This window comes from Nicotiana tomentosiformis, chromosome 3 (assembly GCF_000390325.3).
Source record: "Nicotiana tomentosiformis chromosome 3, ASM39032v3, whole genome shotgun sequence".
Classification (NCBI taxonomy): Eukaryota; Viridiplantae; Streptophyta; class Magnoliopsida; order Solanales; family Solanaceae; genus Nicotiana; species Nicotiana tomentosiformis.
Genome location: NC_090814.1, coordinates 115,705,059 through 115,725,741, shown reverse-complemented (window position 1 = coordinate 115,725,741; position 20,683 = coordinate 115,705,059). Strand labels below are relative to the sequence as shown.

The 20,683-nt window shown below is 35.9% G+C and overlaps 3 protein-coding genes across 3 annotated transcripts; 1 reads left to right on the top strand and 2 right to left on the bottom strand.

The window, feature by feature from the left end:
* Positions 1 to 6,559: 6,559 nt before the first annotated feature.
* On the bottom strand, positions 6,560 to 7,393 carry LOC138908372 (uncharacterized). The gene has a single exon (XM_070199034.1). It carries the CDS (start codon positions 7,391 to 7,393, stop codon positions 6,560 to 6,562), a length of 834 nt encoding a protein of 277 aa, XP_070055135.1.
* A 4,052-nt stretch (positions 7,394 to 11,445) lies between these two features.
* Positions 11,446 to 13,688, top strand: LOC104108096 (uncharacterized). The gene is made up of 5 exons (XM_009617070.4): positions 11,446 to 11,686; positions 11,794 to 11,843; positions 11,997 to 12,120; positions 12,200 to 12,298; positions 12,881 to 13,688. The coding sequence occupies exons 1-5, from the start codon at positions 11,515 to 11,517 to the stop codon at positions 13,495 to 13,497; spliced, it is 1,062 nt and encodes a 353-aa protein (XP_009615365.1). The 5' UTR covers positions 11,446 to 11,514; the 3' UTR covers positions 13,498 to 13,688.
* A 1,615-nt stretch (positions 13,689 to 15,303) lies between these two features.
* Positions 15,304 to 19,156, bottom strand: LOC104108094 (vacuolar protein sorting-associated protein 29). The gene is made up of 3 exons (XM_009617069.4): positions 18,753 to 19,156; positions 16,734 to 16,871; positions 15,304 to 15,989 (listed from the first exon to the last, which is right to left on the bottom strand). Exons 1-3 carry the CDS (start codon positions 18,882 to 18,884, stop codon positions 15,690 to 15,692), a joined length of 570 nt encoding a protein of 189 aa, XP_009615364.1. The 5' UTR covers positions 18,885 to 19,156; the 3' UTR covers positions 15,304 to 15,689.
* Positions 19,157 to 20,683: the final 1,527 nt, after the last annotated feature.

Below are 20,683 nucleotides of genomic sequence, written 5' to 3'. Positions count from 1 at the left end.
ACAACACTCAAAGAAGTAACCATGCCTTAACACCACCAGTCGAATTCATATTCCATGCGAGCTACATTCTTCGCAATTAACAACTTAATCTTTCCATGATTTATTTTTCATATTTTTATAAGTGCATTATATCCTGTATTTAGGAATCTTCCTTACTCGAGTCATCCTCGATCTCAGCCTATGCAGTCATAACTGCTCCACAAGTATGTCTCGGACCAAAACCTAAATTTAACCTATAACCATGAAATCGAATTGTCAATAGCAGGCTCCCCCACTTGGCTCAAAGTCATAGATCAAAACATTCAATAATTTACAATACCTATATTCAATTACTGCCATAACACCGTAGTGAGATTTAACTAAATTTTTCCCAAGCTCATGCAACACAACCTATATGGTACCTGAAATTGTCTACTAAGCTCGCCTTCATTCCCGTGACGGTCAGGTCAACTTTCTTGACTAATTCAAATCTCAATATATCTACCCTACTGATAGAAAATAAGATTCTCCACACAACATTATAAAGATCACACCTCTGTATTTTGTTCCGCATGTGATAACCCGCCTGTTTAGCCTCAAACTGACATCTTGATATGCCCTTCCGCAACCATAATTACTATGCAATCGCTTAATCTCCCTGGGTCTGAACTCACCACAAGACATGGAAAATCTACTTTGTTCCACAATTAAACAACATGAAAAGAAAAGAAAAAAAAATCTTTCAACACACTCATAACTCGAGACTATACGTCACATCAAGATAGAAATCAAGCACCCAATAGTCCTTTTTACATCCCAACAAACTCATCTCGTCATATTCGAACCATCCAGACACATTTCGCAGTCATATCATACTCATCATATGGTCATTTCACCGCTCATCAAACCATAAATTCCACTCATAGGGACACTTCCGGACATATGAGTCCAAACGTACAACTTCACACAGCTGAAGCTACCGAGCCTAAGTTGCGGTCTAAACCTGGCCTCAAGTCCTCCAGACTGGCCCATCACCAAAACACAGAATACACATCTCGAACCTCGTTCATGGAATCACAAGCCGGCGATGCACAGCTGATACCGAGCGCTCACATGCGCACATGAATGCGTGGAAGGAATTCAAAGAGTTATATTTCAAGCTGAATCAATTTCGCACGATAAGGAGAGAAAGATGGGAAGTTTATCCTAAAATGCCTTGTAGCCTCTCGAAGATAAGTATGGACGGCATCATACCGATCTGCAAGATTCTACTAGACACTTGCTTATGACTAGTGAGACCTATATAACCTAGGGCTCTGATACCAACTTGTCACGACCCAAAATCTCATATGTCGTGATGGCGCCTATCTCGATACTAGGCAAGCCAATAACCTCAATAAATCCCAAATTCTTTTAAGTTTGAAAATATAATAATAAGATTTTTACAGAAAATCCCACAATATCTATTACAATTACACTCCCAAAACCTGGTGTCACTGAGTACATGAGCATCTAAATGATAATAAAGTCTGGCTGATAAAATATTGTCTGAAAGTATAGAACAGTACAATAACTGAAAGAATGAGAGTCAAGGTCAGCGGATTCCAGGCAGCTACCTTGATAGTCTCCAACTGATAGCACTCTGAGATCTAACAGTCGCCGTGTCCGAAAGAACCTGGATCTGCACACGATGTGCATATTGTAGTATGAGTACAACCAACTCAATAAGTAACAAAACTAAACCTCTGGGCTGAAAGTAGTGGCGAGCTCCGCAGGTACAGTTCAGTACATAAATAATGGTACATAAATGAAGGCATGCTTTCAAGTTCAACAATTAAACTCAGTACAAGCAAAAATAGATCAATACTGCATGATATGAGGAATATGACATCTCAGTGGTAAGACCTCATGTACTATTGGTCACAAATCATTCGGTCACTCGGTATTGTTTATGGCCAATACAGCCCAGGGATATTCCATCCCGTATATATATACACACATCAATTGACAGTGAGTCATTCAGTCCCGTATAAGGCCAATCCAGCCCTAGGAAATTCATTCCCAAATGTAAATGATACGGCTAAGATTCATGTCTAGGGAAATTCATCACAATATAAACAAGTAAGGCAAGTCCATGCCCTGGGAAGTCCATCCCGAATATATAATCATCTACGCTCACTGGGGGTGTGTACAGACTCCGGAGGGGCTCCTTCAGCCCAAGCGTGATATAACGAGCCTCAACTCAATTTCTCTAACACGAGGATACGCGGATAATAACATAATTCTTTAATTTTACAACTCCACATCATTTATTTAAGTCACAATTTCTATGGTGCACGCCCACGCGCTCGTCACCTAGCATGTGCGTCACCTCTAACTATTGATATAACACAAAATTCGGGGATTCATACCCTTGGAACCAAGTTTAGAAATGTTACTTACCTCAAGTCGTGCAATTCTTTGCTCTGCAATGCCTTTGCCTCGCATATCGGCCTTCAAACGCCTCGAATCTAGTCATAAATAATTCGATTAAGTCAAAATAAATTATAGAAATTAATTCCATATGAAAATACAGATTTCCCATCAAAAAACAAATTTTCACCCAAAACTCGCCCATGGGGCCCACGTCTCGGAACCCGATAAAAGTTACAAAAAAGCACATTCAACCACGAGTCTAACCATACCAATTTTACCAAATTCCGACATCAACTCGACCTCCAAATCCTCAAATCTTATTTTCAAATCCCTAGGTCCAAATCCCCGATTTATACCTCAAAATCATGTAATCTAGTCGGATTATTCGATGATAATTCAATATTATGGAGTAGAAATGGTCACAAGTGACTTACCTTAATATTTCCCGTGATTGCTTGCTCAAAAATCGCCCCAAGCCGTGTTCTTTCGTCCAAAAATGTTGAAATGACCAAAAAAAAAACCAGAACTGCTCAATAAAAACACTATTCTGGTCCCTAAAAGTCCAATTCTTGTCGCTAAAAGTGCCAAATCTGGTCGCTAAAGGTGCGCACCAGAACTTGTTGCACCAACAATATTTATTTTCACTAAAAAGGCTCTAACTCCATCATACGAACTCGGAATTCGACGATTCTTATTCCTATGAGTCACAAATAATAATACGAACCTAGTCCTTCAATCGAAACTCAATTTGGAGCTCATTTGCTCAATGCGATACCAATTTCACTCGTTAAATAATTAACTCATGTTTCACGCTAAAAACCCAATCGCGACTTGATGAAATTGGACAAAACTTTCCAGATCATTCCTATAATTCATTATCAAACTCCCGAAAGTCTCAAAATCAAATTTGGATCTCTAAAACTAAAAATGGACCTTTAGATCATTACATGCTTATGCTAAAAACATCAAACCCTTTCAAAACTCTTCCCCGACAGCCTGTAGTGTATCAACCATAACTTCTTGTACCCAACTGTAAAGCCCCGTGAAACTTTTTCCTTAAAACCGGGGTTCCGTGATGCCAGGGTAGGTATAGAGGTTAATAATAGTAGAAATTCTTCGCGGCGAGCTTGCGTGCCGCAGTTCGGACTTTTTGGATTGAACAGTGCGCTGGAGAGTTGAAGGAAAATATTTGGCAGAAATAGGTGTTTCTGCGGCCCATTCTGCGGCCGCATAATCACTCTGCGGGCCGCAGAATGGTCGCAGAGTTAGTCAATTTTCAGGGTCATTTTCGCTGTCCATTATGCGACCGCATAACTATTTTGCGGGCCGCACTCTTGTCGCACAATCACTCTTGAAGTTTTGCGAAGGGAGGTTCTGCGGCGCATTATGCGACAGCAGACTCGGTCAGTTCCTTTCCAGTTTTGGCACCCAATTTGTGCGGCCGATATGCGGACCGGATATCCATTCTGCGACTGCATATCCTGTTCCAGGGTATCAGTTTTGGATTTTTAAACCCGACCCTATCTCGTTAAAACATGTACCATAGCTCATTTTGAGCACATTTCTATTGTTCTAGAGTGAGAGAGAGAGTTTTTAGAGTGAGGGAGCAACCTTCAACCTATTATCTATCAATTCTTGCTCAACCATTGAGGATTAACAAAGGAAATCTTCAACCTAAAGGTCAGAATCTATGTCCTAGCTCTCAATTTCAAAATTTTACAAAAATGGGTTAAATAGAGAGACAGATATTGGGTGTGGGGGTTGTTATCTTGCATGCATATGTTATCAAAGAATGTGGGAAGGTTGTGAGCTAAAAATGGTAGAGAATGGGTTGGGGAATGATGGAATCCTCCATAAAAGAACCTTGAAACCTTAATGCACACCTAGTGTTTGATAAAATGCTCAAATGAGCTAGAATCATGATCATCCTCCTAATTTTTGGTTCAATTTGTTATATTTCTAAAATAGATCGAAGTTGCTAAGAATTTCTGAACATTTTAGAGTTTAAGGAAGCTAAATTGAGGTATGTTGGCTAAACTCTTCTTTAAGAATTGGAACCCCAATATCCTTGTAAGTTCCAAGATATTTATTACAAGTAGAGTATTCCGAATAAGTTTTGTGATAAAGATATATGTTTAATTTGTGTTCCAAATGCTCTCATAATATTGTATTATAAATTGAGGATGTGTTTCAAACTATGGATTGTGTATCTATGTGTTATGATTCCAAATCGTGATTTATGTGGAAAACTATTTTGCCAAATTGTGTAGAGATTGTGATTGGGGTTACACCTCCACCCGCATATATTGGGGTGAGGCGGCAGGGCTGCTTTGTGTATGATTTTGGTATTGTTGTTGCACCGTCACCCACATATGTATATTGGGGTGAGGCGGCATGGCCGCTTTGTGTAGGTATTGGTGTCGTTGATGCAGTTCCACCCGCATTTATTGGGGTGAGGCGGCGGGGCCGCTTTGTATGAAAATGGGTATCGTGTTTACACCTCCACCCGCATACATTGGGGTGAGGCGGCAGGACCGCTTGAGTAGAGTTTTGGTATTGTATTTACACCTCCACCCGCATACATTGGGGTGAGGCGGCGGGGCTGCTTTGTCTGGAAATGGTTACAGAGGATCTCATCTTGAATTCTAAAAATGTTAATGACAGCTCTTGATAAGTTTGCTTTGGTTTAAACGGCTATCTGTGTTATTCTATTGTCGCCTTGATTCATCATATTCATACTGTATTTCCGAGTTCTTAAGTTGGTGTTTGGTTTTTATACTAGTACTATTCGACATGTACTAACGTCCCTTTTGCCGGGGGCGCTGTATCTTTAATGGATGCAGGTTGTTCCACAACGGAGGATACCGACCAATGATAGCCGTGCTCATTCTTCCCAGCTCACTTGGTGAGCCCCATCTCATTCCGGGGTTGTGCATCTTTTGTTTCTTATGTGTTTTGAGGTATAGTCGGAGCCTTATTGTCGACACTATCATTGTACTCTTTGGTATTTTTAGAGGCTCTGTAGACTAAGTGTTGGTTATGTATGGGTGTTGGGAGTGTTAAACAAGCTGTGTTGTGATTAAATCACTTGTTCCACTTTGAACCATGAAGGGGGCTGTGTGTATTTTGAGACTTATTAATGGAGTAACTAATGATAATTAATTGGTATTTCCGACATGATCACTTTATTGTTTGGATAACAAAAACATATATTCCATCTATTCATGAATGAGTTGGGTAGAAGGAAATCTAATAGGCTTGCTCGGCCGGGTTCACTCAGTTGAGCGTCGGTTGCGCTCCTCGATTTTGGGGTATGACACCAACTCAAACTGCCAAAAAGTTTAAATTTCTGAAAATTAGATACAAAGGGCTACAACTTTTATTTTCGGATCATCGCCAAATTTTTTATAGATTACGAGTTATAAGCTTCCAAAGTCAGTCATGTGCAGCAGAAATTTCTGCGATGCACATTGTTGTAGCAAAAAAAAATCAGCAGTTAAAAATGGCCTAGAAATGGTCCGAAACCACTCCGAAACTCACCCGAGTCCCTCGGGACCCCGTCCGAACATACCAACAAGTCTCAAAATATATTATGGACTTAGTCGAGGCCTCAAATCACATCAAACAATACTAAAACCACGAATCGCACCCCAATTCAAGCCTAATAAAACTAAAAAATTCTAAATTCTACATTTGATGCCGAAACCTATCAAATCAACTCCGATTGACCTCAAATTTTGCACACAAGTCATAAATAACATAACGGAGTTGTTTCAATTTCCAGAATCGGATTTTGATTCTGACATCAAAAAGTCAACTCTCCAGTCAAACTTCCAAACTTAAATTTCCTATTTTCGCCATTTCAAGCCTAATTTATCTACGGACCTCAAAATAAATATTCGGACACACTCTTAAGTTTAAAATTACTATACGGAGCTATTGGAACCATCAGAATTTCATTCAGGAGTCGTTTACATATAATTCACTATCTGATCAATTATTTTAACTTAAGCTTCCAAAACAAGAATTGTTCTTTCAATTAAATCCTGAATTATCCGAAAACCAAACTTGACCACCCTCGCAAGTCGTAATACATATTTCAAAGCTGCTTGAGACCTTAATCCACCGAACGGAATGCTAATTCACAAAATGACAAGTCGGATCGTTATACAAAATTAGCTTCATGGCCTTTATTCTTTAGAGATGCTTGATAATGCTCAGCCAAATATCTTGGTGTACGACAAATATTTGCCCAATGCCCTTTTCCACCGTAACGATAGTATTCAGTTTCTGAACCATTTGCCTTTGGCTTCTTATCTTTCCCTTTCCACTTTTGGTGGTTATTTTTTTTGGGGGGATGATTAATACCAAGAAAATTTCTTCCTTGTCCACGGCCACAACCACGACCACGAATAGGGCCACGACCTTTTCCACACTTAGCATAATGGGAATACACCTCATTCACTTCTGGCAATGGTGTAGACCCAGTGGGTCGATTTTCGTGATTTCTCATGAGCAAGTCGTTTCGTTCAGCCATAAGGAGAAGAGAAATCAACTCAGAGTACTTCTTGAAACCTTTCTCTCTGTACTGCTGTTGCAGGACCATATTGGAGGTATGAAACTCTATGAACGTTTTTTCAAGCATATCATAGTGAGTGATACTATCTCCACAGAGTTTCAATTTAGAAGTAATTCTGAACATCGCAGAATTGTATTCAGAAATAGATTTAAAGTCTTGGAGCCTCAGATGAGCCCAATCATATCGTGCTTGTGAAAGAGTGACCAACTTTAAGTTGTCATATCTTTCCTTTAAGCTATTCCACAAAATAAGTGGATCTTTGACTGTGAGATATTCTATTTTCAACCCTTCATCAAGGTGATGGCGCAAGAAAATCAAGGCCTTGGCACAATCTTGGATAGATGCTTTATTTTTATCTTTAATGGCGTCTCCAAGACCCATTGCATCTAAATAGATTTCAGCATCCAACACCCATGACATATATTCTTGCCCAAAATTTTAAGGGCAACGGACTTTCGTTTCATAATATCAGTCATAGTTAAAAGAGGAGAAAAAATATACCTTAGTCTTCTCAAAGAACTTCTTGAGATGGTGGAGTCTCGTGCTGATGACGTGAAATGAAACAATAAAAGAAGAAGAATAATATTGCAGAGAAAAGAGAGAGAATTCTTATTAATTTTGGGATGAACGACAATGGGGTAAGACCTCTATTTATAGGGGAAAAATGACTTAGCCATAAAGTAACAAACTCTCTAAAAGATAGTCATTCACTCTAAGTACAATTCTATTCATAGCAGATTACATAATGTAAAATAGGTTAAAGCTCGTGCTGCCTTAATTGACAAGATATTTCTCCTTTCAATTTGAACATCTACGTTAAAACTATATATTCTATTTAATTTTTGCATTTCCATCATCTAAAGAAATGAAGTAAATTTTATGGGTGGTCATCCACCTTTGTACGCATTACAAAAAAGTTATTATTCTTTCTTTTATTACATAAAAATTATTTTACTTTGCTCCACTTTTCACAAAACTAATTTTGGTCATTTTTGGTTAAAACCCCACCTAAAATGTGAGAGAAAATAACAAAAATAATCCTTATATTTTCGGGTAAGTTTAATATGCTCCCATAAATATACTCCTTAGTTGTTTTGATTCAATAAGGCTGTCAAAAGTGAGTACTTTTGGTTTTCGTAGAGTGTTTAACAAATTATAATTGATATTTTAATGGAAAATGTGAAAAAGAGATTACTATGGAATCACATTTAGAAGTGTATTTTTTACAATTTTGGCCATTTTGACTTATTATAAGATTTTGTATAACTTTTTGAGGTATAATATGCTATTTTAAAATTTACTTCTAGTATCTTGTGTATTTTTTGTTTTACGACTTCTGGATTTGACAAGTCCATCCCATCAAAGTATTTAGTCTTACTTGCAATTAGGTATAAGATAACTGAATTTTATTGTTTCATAATTAATCATGTGGTCTGAAGATATAAAATTCGTATATCATGAAGGGATTAACTCATTTTCAAGGTGAATGTATGTTAGTTGCATTAATGTTGATTGTGGTGATTGGTGAATTTGCGTTCATCCATTGGTTTGACTTTTGGACAAATCATTAGTTTTTTTATCGATTAAAGGTTCAAATACTAACTATTTAATTTAGTCCGGAAGAGGTGTGATTTGTTTGTATATATTGCAATAGGAGGCTACAAAGCTAAAGTGTGTCGTTACTTTCTTGTTTACTTTCCAATTAGTTTCACACTTATAATATTTTTTATAGTAACTTTATGTTTAAGTTAGCAAAGCACCTATGATTTTTATTTTTTTTGTCCATTACTGGATTTGACGGAACTATATTGGTAATTCTAGTTAATTAAATTTTAGTTTTCAGTATATTTAATAAGCAGAGTTTATTAAATCTTCGATGAAAATTAAAAGCGCTCACTTTTGACAACCTTATGGGATCAAAATAGCTAAGGAGTATATTTAAGGGCCCAATTTGAATTTACCCCAAATATAAGGATCATTTTTGTCATTTTCTCTCACATTTTAGGTGAGCTTTTTTACAAAAAATGATCAAAGTTATTTTTTGTAAAAAGTTGAGCAAAGTAAAATAATTTTTATGTAACAAAAGAAAGAATAATGACTTTAGAGTAATGAACACAAAATTAAGTGACTACCCATAAAATTTACTCTAAGAAATGACAACTCAGTTTGACGCTTGCAAATTAATGCTCTTATCTTTATATCAGTTTTCATTTCAAATTTCCAAAAGAGTAATAAGAAAACTCTTATGGACAAGTGAGACTTTTAAGTTGAGTACCTTCAATATCACTATTAGAAATTCGGTAAAAACTGATCGCGGTCGACCGATTAATTTTGATCGGTCAAAAAATCGGTCAACTTTGGTCGGTTTTTTAAAATATTTTATTTTTTAATTATTTTTTTTTACGAAACCGTTTGGGCGCAAAAATACGGGAAACTTTTTTTGAGTCCCGCAAAATTTATTTTTCAAGAAACCGACCAACTTTGGTAGGTTTTTCATTTAAAATAAATTAAAATTAATATTAAAAAAATCGACCAACTTTTGTCGGTTAATTCGGCCGGTCATTTTAAAAAACTGACCAAATTCGGTCGGTAATTTTATTTTTTAATAAAATCGACCGACATTGGTCGGTTATTTTCGTGCGAAAATACAATTAAAGAATATAAATGAAATAAAAGACAGCATTAAAATAAAATGCACCAATGGTCTAGTGGTAGAATAGTATCCTGCCACAATACAGACCCCGGTTCGATTTCCAGATGGTGCATTTTTTTAATTACATAATTAAAATACCGACCGACTTTGGTCGGTTTTTTCGGTAATTTTTTTTTTTTTGAATTTAATTGACTGACCAAAATTGGTCGGTAATTTCCGACCAACTTTGGTCGGTATGCCCTTCCGACCTTCAAAATACCGACCACACGTTAATGGTCATATTTTGGACGGTTATTGGCCATTACCGACCTACTTTGGTCAGTTTTTTTGGACGATTTTTTCCGAATTTCTAATAGTGTTCCGCCGTTAAATTGAAGGTTTAGTTAATGTGACGGTGAAAACACTATTAGTCCTCTCGTATTTGAAGGATTGGACTTGAATAGTAGATCTACCACGTCTTAAAAGTTAAAGTACACGGTTTGATTGAAATTAAGAAAAAAAACATATGAAGTTGAGTTGAAAAAGGAAACTGTTTGGAATATTACAAGTATAATATACCCATTTGCAATACCCTTCACTTATCACTTATCCTTTCTCCTATTGACTTCTCTCCCACATTTTGGAAAATATTTAAAAAGAGGAAAAATTAAATTGCATAGTGTAAAAGAAGTCAGATCTCGTGCTTGGAATTAATCGACAAGAATGGTCTCCTTTCAATAAATTCAACACCTACTAGAAAAAAAGAAAAAAAAGATGAATTTATATTTTATTTACTCTTTCCATTCCTGACATCTGAACAAACTGCAAACTCCATTTATGGCCTGAAAAATGATATAATATTATCTTTCTGTCAGTGTTCATTTCAAATCTCCGATATTTAAAAAGAAATAGCAAAACCGTTATGGACTGAGCCTAAACTAAATGAAAAGAATATTTATAGCATATTAGCATTGTGTGTAGTAGATCATCACTAGAACTTTTATCACTTCTTAGAAAAATTAGAGAGTGCATAATTTGAATTATTTCGAAGTATATCTTTTTCCCTATACGGACTTGCATGAACCCCTGCTCCCTCAAGAAAAGATATATGTTTAATATTTTCTTCACATGTACACACTATAGTATTTAATTAGTGGGGAAATTTGCACTTTTAGTCCTTAGATATCGACAAATTTTGAATTTGATCCTTTAGATATCTGGCAAAGCACATTTAACCTTTAATTAATTAAATGTGCACTTTTGATCCTTTTGCTTTTGATCCCTTACATCATCAGACTACCCCTGTGTTATATTAAATGTGTAGCGTAACTCCAGATTTGAGGATAATATAGTTATAAAAATAATCTAAATATAATATATTTCAAATATAAATGGAGAAAAACATATATTTTAATAAATTTGAAGGTTAAGTATACTTTATCATATTTTACAAGGACCAAAATTAAAATTTATCAAAGATTGAGAGACCAAAATTACTATTATTCCTGTTTAGTAATATGATAAATGTGGCTTTAAGATGTGAGGATTTTATACTCACTTCAGAAAAAGGAACTTAGTTGCATTTAGAAAAAGATTCTTCTACATATCTTTTGGCATTTTTATTTTTAGCTAGTAACAAATACTAGTACTACATAAAATAATGGAGAATCTCGAGAATCTGGCTATCATACTTGCTCTAAAATCCTAATACGTCTTTACTACTGTCTCTTTGTTTGGATATTTGTCCTTATCCACACTATTCAAATATCTTTCCTTATCAACATGAATTTCCCAAATCTTTTAGTATTAAATTTCTAACCATTTTGTCATTTAACAACTTCACCTACGACTATTTATAGACCAGCCAACGCAAACTCATCTTTGATTCATCTCTCTGTCCCCATCAACAATGGCCAAAACCTCTCTTCTCTATTGTTTTGCTCTTATCATTCTTATTCTTGGAAATCCATGTACAGCAGAGGAAGAAATAAAAGTGTACGAGTTGAAAAAGGGTGATTTTTCTGTTAAGATCACAAACTATGGTGCAACCGTTCTTTCTGTCATACTCCCTGATAAAAATGGTATACTTCTCTCCCTCTTCTCTGTTTATTTCTTACTACATTTATATGCACTTTCAGTTTCATATCTTGTTGTTTCTAACACTCTCACTTTTAATCCTTGTTTTAAGGAAACTTGGATGATGTTGTTCTTGGGTACAACTCCATCGAAGACTACAAGGTTAGTTTCTGTGATCCCCTTTGTCTTACATAAAATTATATTAGTCATTTTTCATAATGTTTTTTCTGAGGACAAATTCATATGTTTTTGTAAAAGATCTTGAATTTTTGTATGTTTGATTCTTGATTAAGGTTATTATTTAATGTACTGTAGAACGACACCACATACTTTGGTGGCCTTATTGGGCGCGTGGCTAACAGAATTGGAGGAGCAAAATTCGAGTTAAATGGAGTCGAATATAAATTACCAGCTAATGATCATGGAAACACACTCCATGGTATATATTTATTATTAATCCTTTTTTGTTGTAAAAGTTCTCCATTTTAATTAACATTAACATATTCGTTTTAAATCAGGGGGTAGCAAAGGATTCAGTGATGTGATATGGACAGTGGAAGATTATCAAGAAGATAGTCATCTTACTCTTACCTACAATAGCTTTGATGGTGAACAAGGTATGCATAAATTATCCCCTTTGTGATATTAGGCTAACATATTAACCTTCAAGTTATCAAAATGTGCATATTTGTTCCCTTTATATGAGAAATATCGTATATCTAGACTATTATTAGTTGTTTGGTTAATTAATTGGAAAAGTATTTCTGATTGGTCAAGCTTCTAAAAAGCGATTTAAAGTGTTTTTTGCTTATAAGTGATTTTCAAAAAAATGCTTTTAGGGAGAAGCTGTTTTCTTCTCTGCTTCTCCAAAATTGTTTCTGGTTCTACTCAAAAGCTTCTTTTTTTTTTTTTACTTTTAAAAGTTTGGCCAAACACTTTAACTTTGAAAAAAAAATATTCTTTTGGGGAAAAAAAGGGTGTTTTTTGCCATGGAGAAGCTTGGCCAAACAACCTATATATCGCCTTCAAAATAGTGCAAATTTCACTAGTTTAACAATTAAGTAGATTCTCTAGTTTGGGATCACATGTGCACAAGTTCAATTATGTGAATGCTAAATCATAAGGACCAAATTCAAAATTTGTGACTAAAAGCACAAATTTTCCAAGACAAATATTGATAATCAGATGTTGTGAAACAGGATTTCCTGGTGACCTTTCTGTCAAAGTAACATACATGTTCATTGGGACAAACAAGTTAGCCATAAAAATGCAAGCAAAGCCTCTAAACAAAGCAACACCAGTCAATTTAGCATCACATACTTACTGGAATCTCGGTGGACACACCAGCGGCAACATTTTCTCCCACACTATTCAGCTTTTCGGATCAAAGATAACTCCTGTTAATGATAAGCTTATCCCCACCGGACAAATTACTCCGGTTGAAGGAACAGCCTATGATTTCCTCAAGCCAAGGACAATAGGGAGCAAGTTCAGTGATATACCAGGTGGATATGATATCAACTATGTGTTGGATAATACTGAGGGAAAGCATTTGCAAAGGGTGGCAATTGTTCAAGAAAGCAAATCAGGTAGAAAGATGGAACTGTGGACAAATAAACCTGGTGTCCAGTTTTACACAAGTAATATGTTGGAAAATGCTAAGGGAAAAGGTGGATTTGTTTACTCAAAGTATGCTGCACTTTGTTTGGAGACACAAGGCTTCCCAGATTCTGTTAATCATCCCAATTTTCCTTCCCAGATTGTGAATCCAGGGGAAACTTATAAGCACATTATGGTATATAGGTTCACTGCCTAATAGGAAGTTCTGAGATTGCTACACTAGGGTCGTTTAGTTATTTCATTTCTTCCCCTCTCCTTTTAGATTTTCATGGTTATGGTATAGTTGAGAGACCATTTCTTGTGTAGTATGACTTGCATTTATATTAGCTTATTTTTATTCTGGGGTTAACAATAAAAGGTAGCTCTGAGTTACCAATTTATCTCATATTTCACTGATTATTTCTATTTTTTAACTAGATGTACTCAGTGCCTTGGTTTCGTTGGAATGCTACCAATGTATTCTGAATTCATGTAAACAAATTCCCAAGTCATGAAAACAGTTATTCCCAATGCAGCAGTACATAACTCGTGCTATTAAAGGATCTCGTTAATAAAATTCACAGACAGCATAATAAACGCACGATTTTCTGATATCCAAATCAAGATTCATATTGGAAATGGCATCCCATCTCCTAGACATTTCTAGCTCAATGCATATATACAATTGATCCGTGTCCATTGGTTCTACAAACGGCGAATAGTTATTCATTTTAAGAAAAAAAATCAAGAGCTCATGCATCACACTAGTCGTTAATTGGGGTGTGAAGAGGTTACACATTGAATGTCCAGTCCATGCCATATATGAACTGAATTGGGTTCTAAGAGGCAGATGATTATTAAATTCACCTTATGAGACACTACAGCCGAGTGCCAATAAAATTTTATTGGGGTTTGAAGTGGAATGTATCTGATAAGTTATGCGTTTTTTATTTTGATAATTTAACAAACTTCATATAAGAATCAGATAGGGAACTTGTTACACAATCTCAAAGTGCTCGGAACAACAAGTCACATGTCTGGCACAAGTTCCAATAATATCAGTCAAAGAAACGGCAGAGGGAACAAATAGCTATCAGTTCCTCCGATCACAGTACAAGTCAAACTCTTTACGGGTGTTAAAGTTGTTGCACTGCACACACAACAGTGCAACAATCACTTTATGGAGCATGTTATGTACCAGATACTTGCTTACACCACCCCAATGACCTCACTTATATATTACCAACATGAGGCAAGGGAAAACACACACTTGCAAACCCTAAATCATTAAGTCTCTCTCAAATGTGTCGCTGCCTTCATTGACTCAAAGGCTTGAAGAACAAAGTAGCAACAGAACAAAGGACCAGATCCCAACACTGAGTTTATCGTGTGTCCTTAGTATTGTTGTCTCTTTGTTAATGTTATTCACTTGTAATTCCTACTCAACTTAGTTAGAAGCATCTTGTAGGATATCTTCTGAAAATCATAAACCGTGTGTTTGTGTTTGACTAGAGTTGGTCAAAGTGATGAGCTTTGTAATAGAGTTATTACAAAGAAGCTTGCAATAGAGTTATTGCAAGCTGATTAAGGATTAAGAGGTTAATTCCTAGGTTATAATAGGTTGTAATCTAAAGTTGCCCGGTTAGTGAAGTTGAAATCCTACGAGTGTAGGTCGTAGTTTTTAATCTCGTGAACTGAGAGTTTTTCACGTAAAATACTGCTGTGTCATTTACATACTGCTCTGTGTGTATTCTGTGGGAACTGATAGAGTTCTCTATCAGTTTGGTGGACTCTTAGTTTACATCAGTATCCAACCCCCAACGGAGCCCCTTCAATGTTCTACCGGGTTTGTCCGAAAAACGAGCTGGTCAGGCACAATGTTGCAGCAACTAATTTCAAGGTAACCACTATAGAGAAGTGGTCAGATGGTAATAGATCCCTTCACCTTTAACACTCGAGTCCAGACTCTGGGAGTAGAGAACCTTTCAGTAAGAAAAGTTTAATTTCGAGATAGACAGATCTATTCATGCTTACAAAAGAAGATATTTAACAGAAACATTTATGCATAGTCTTTAATGTTTCTACTTTACTATCGTAGCAAAAGCCACAATCAGTCTATCAACTTACGAACATATATATTTAAAAAAAAAAAAAAAGGAATTTAGTAGCATAATAAACAGTGGACTTTTTCCAACCCCTTTTCCCCCAGAAGACTAACCAATTTAACCAACTGAATTCTCAATGCACACTGACTCGAGTAACTGGACATAAACCTGAATAATCAGAAGCAACAGGAAAATAAAGAACAAAGGCAGCCGAAAATGCCTTGGAAGCAAGCAAACAAAGGAATATAATGTCTTATCAACTCTTAAGATTCCACCAAAATCAGCTGAATTACTATTCTGCTATTCAGTTAGCATTCTGTGTTGTTGTCTTCTTGAAATCAATCTTGTCAACTTTGACTTCTCCATCGATGAGTTCATAAACATAGACCACAACACGCAGGGCATCAATGTCCATTAAAACAAAGCTAGGGTTGACATCATATGTGATGCTACTGTAGGCACCAGTAGCAGATCCCGGATTTATAACAACCCCTGCTTCATGTTTGTATGCTGTGAACTGATGGGTGTGGCCAGTCACAAGTATGTCAACATCCAATTGCCTTTGAAGCATGGCTAATGAGTCCAAGTCACCCCATGGAATAACCTGGACGACCAAAAAAAAAAAAAGTGGAACATACCATTACGAATAGAAAAGGCGGCAGGCTTGAGGACTAAGCAATATTTCTCAAATAATTCGCATATAAATAGTTCAGTTTAGAGTGCTAAATTTTCAAAAGCGGAAAACTATTTCTAAAAAAAATGTAAGCAAAAAGTTTAGAAGAGACCAAAAAAGGAGATAGTGGGTCAAAAAGTGAAAAAATAATGAGCCAGAGACCAAGATAGAGTACAAATTTAGCCATAATATTCTTTTAAGTTAGTTGTGGGAATATTGGAGAGACATTGTATTACATCTTGAGGAAAGAACCCACGATAAATACGGCAGGACTTTTTTGGCAGTACAAGATAAATGCCTTTGAGTCTCACAAATGCAACCAAACTTCAATGTTATGCTAAGCAAGAATGTTATTGCAAGTAAATTAACTTTCTTACAATGACACACTAGCAAAAGTTTCTTAACAAGATGAATAGATAAATTTGGCGGAAGCACTTATATATAAATCAAGGCATACATAAGAACCTGAAACCGTGGAAAAGCAGAAAAATCGCAGAGAGGGCAGGGTGCATGTTAATACATATGTATCTGCTACATACCATACCACTAAGTAAAGAGTACTTAGGTGTTAGGTTTATCCCTGACAAGAATTCCGACCACCTGAATAACCCAAATGTTTTGCCTCATCAGCTTAAAGCAGGACAGCAAGTGACAAGAAAGAATGGTGAATCAGACCTGGTGGCCATGGCATAGTCCAAGCTTAAATTGACCAATTGTTAGCGTCTTGGTCTCGGGGTAACGTGTCTCCTCATCATACTCGCCTCTAGCAATATGCAAGTCAGGACAAAGAGTCTTTAAGTAATCATGAACCTCCTGCAGATGTAAATTGGATAAGGTATTTAATAATTTTCATAAAGAACCTATATTTGACTTGGATGCCAAACGATCTAGAACAGGAACATCCACACTGAATGTAATAAGTATTTGGGAGTAATAAACAAAACAAATTTGTTAAGGCAAAATAAATCACACAAATTGTTGGAATGGTTATTCCCAGAAGATGTTTAATACAACTTAGATGCAAAATGTGTAATTAGAGCACACTTGTGGAAGTAGCCCGCAGATAAAACAGTACTTATGGAGTAAATGCACTTGAGTTTCCTAAATAAATAGATAAACCTTTTCATCAAAAAAAATTCCTAAATAAACCAAGGAGCAAGGTCTTCATTCTATACTTCACATGGTTAACTGAAAAGATATATGCCAAATGACTAATTACTCCAAAATTAGCATTATCTTGACTTGCAGATTTTTATTTCAGATTACAAGAAACAATGATAAATTGGTCTCATAACACAGAACGGACACTTAGCATCTCCAATTCTTCTCCACAAGCGCACAACATAGAACAGTGTTTTGAAAGGCGTCCTTTCAAGCATGCTTAAACAATAAAGCTCACGGCTTAGGTTGTTCTTTGCGCTTGGCACTTCTGCGCTTTCCATCAAATCCTTTGACAGCAATGGGACAGATATAAGTTACCTCTCTTATTCAACTACAGCTCTAATAGTGGAATATCTTTGCCAAAAGCACAAACCATATCAAGATAATTGCCCTCATGCATAAGCAACTAATAAGTTTAAGCTTGAAAGTTGAGGTTACGTAGAGTAATAGGCAAAAACCAAAGCTTTCAGAAAAATGATTTGCAGAAAATTTCTTTGTTTTATTTTAAACAGTCTAACTGAAAGAAAATTATAGGATTTGGGAGAGAAAAAAATAATGCTGAGGTTAAAAGTGATAAGTCTGCAGCAACCAGGAATTATAGCCACGGAATGTCTAATGCCACACTATTGGAATAGAATTTATTATGGAGAAAAAATGCAAGTCAAAGCAAGCACAATCTAAAAGAATAATGATTCAAAAGGTTATTCAATTAAAAAAATCCGGCCACATTTATATCCAATCATGACATTGAAAAAGTGAGTTTAAACAACTAACTACCAATTACTCCTCACTCAAACAAATGCTTGAAACAAAAGATTTTATATACAAGCCCTAGGATTCATCAATAGGTAACTTATAAAAGTGAATAACCAAATAATAAACATCAATCGGTGATAAAACATGGGATCTTTCTACTTATGTTATACTACTAGTTTGTAGCATATAAGTGGGGGAAGTTTGCCCAAATGAACTCTTTAAAATTTTTGATAGTTACTGCAATAAATTATTTCATTCCCTGTGGAAAAGAAATCTAAACTCATTGCCGTAGGTGAGACGTGAATAAAATTATTTGTTATACTCTGCTCGCTTGATTATCCAAAGCCATTCACACCAGTCTTCTAGGCTTTCTGCCAGGAGCTGCTCAAGACACATCCATGTCTAGCTATAATAACCTATCCAACATTCCCTTCCATAGTTTCCAAATTTTCTCTTATTTAGTAGTCTATCTATTACTCAATCTGAATTCTTCGCAGGAAAAGAAATCAAACAACTTTTTCTTTTTGATGAAGTAAAAGATTTCATTAATAGACAAACTTATCCTTTAAAACAATTCCGATGCTTGCAACAATATTGGAAAAGAATAGCTAACATTAAACAGCTGTTGCCTTTAGTTTTATAAAATAGCCCATTAGGTATAGCAAAAAAAAAACATACATGCAACAACATTAATTTATAGCAACAGCATTTTCTTAGTTTAATCGGCCAACTAATACTAATTAATTTGGATGAATTAAAGGGTAGAGAAAGACTCACTTTAATGCAGAGGTTACCAGTACAGATGATATGTTGGATCTTTCCAGGAACAAGCATAGACTTAAACTTAGCGGGAAGATCAGCAGCCCTATGCGGGATGTGAAGATCGCCCAATGCTAATACCAGCACCATCCTCCTCCAAATCAATCACCTACTCAAAATTTCAATATACGATCGACAATCTGAGATACCACTTCAACCAAAATCAAGGAATTTGAAGAATTATTAATCTAATCGGTTTTGCCCATTAAACCCTCTCTGCTTTGTCGTTGACACTCCAGCACCGGTTTGATCGCTGAAACCATGGAGGATCCGACGCCGTTTTGTTACCTTTTTGGTATTTTCAATTTGTTCTCAACTTTGCCCTTTTACTTGACCTCGAGAAGTTTTTTTTTCTTTTTCTTTTCCTTGGAATTATTTTAGGGAAATTTGCATTAACCAACCCCCCCCCCCCCCTCCATAGATGACTTGATCAACGATAGACCCCTCACAATTTTAGACCAACTATTTAGGCCCCATTTATTAACATTTAATGGAGATTTGAATTTGAATAGTTCAAACCTCATGAATAGGGGTGACAAATGGGCTGTTTGAGCTGAATTTGAATAGGTATAAATGGACTGAACTAATAAATGAGTCATTTCACAACTCTATTTAAAGTTCATTTGGGTCAAGATGAGCTAATTAATGGGTCTTGACCCAATCCGCCCCACTTGATTAAACTTTTACATCCCATTCTTCATGATTTTTACATGGTAACTTTGCATCCTTATTTACGTCACATGTTAGATACTCTCAAATCTTTTTAATGTAAAAAGAAAAATAAGAATTAAACTATAAAAAGTTATAATACTAATCATTTAATTGCAAGCTTTTAACATGCTTTTTAATAGTAGAACACAAATTTTAAATTAAGGTTGCCAAGTTCGCTGTCTATTTTCACTGCATAAAGAAATGATTAGCTGTGATTTTGTATACTTTGTTATGATCTTTTACAAGTTAATATGCACTGCATTTGACCAGAAAAATATGCATTGCATTTTTATTTGGTTCCGATGTTAATCTGTATAATATATTTTTTCTTAATATAAAGAGAATAATTCCATAAAATGTGCATTTTTATTTTATTGTATTTTTCAGAAAGCAAAAGTTAATTAGGCTAATACTAATATCTAATCCTTAACTAATCTAACAATTTAAAATCTAATAATAAGTAACAATTTAAGGTTCTATTCAACTGCAATTTGAAAAGTTTTGTGTACGGTCAAAATCGATTCTCAGTCATAAAGACCAGTCGAGACAATGACGTTTCAATCGAAGGGTATTCACATGACAAGCTTGGACGAATTCCGAAGTAGGGGCGTCGAGCTTCGAGCTATAAGACCAATCGACGGCAAAACTCGATATCATTATCGAGCCCGTGTCCAAATCGGACTACGGGGCAACACCGATCAGCACAGGCCCCGAATATCGATGCCCCAAGGCAGAATCGAGCTCGAACCAAGATTGAGGGTTCGATCTAACACCGAGCTCGAGCCAGTGCCAAGCTCGCAGACAAGAGCCGTTACAACCGCACCGAGGGAGAGAATCTTGGCAAGAATCAAGGAAGAGACAAACCATCATGGGTCCTCCACTATATGTATTATTTTATTATGTTATTATAGATAAAGAAGTGACCCTCTACTATAAAAAGGGGGATAGACTGCAATAGACGGAGGTCCTCCAAAATACATTAAGATTTTATTGTGCTTGCTTTTCTAACTCATTTCAGTCTTCCCGTCCATCATTCCCATTTTATAGCAAAAATACTTGTATTGTCATTTTGTATCAAAGGAATTTATATACCATTAGAACCATATCTAAATTTAACGTTATCTGATTTTTCGGGTAAACAGTTTGGCGCCCACCGTGGGGCTAAGGGTAACAGTGAT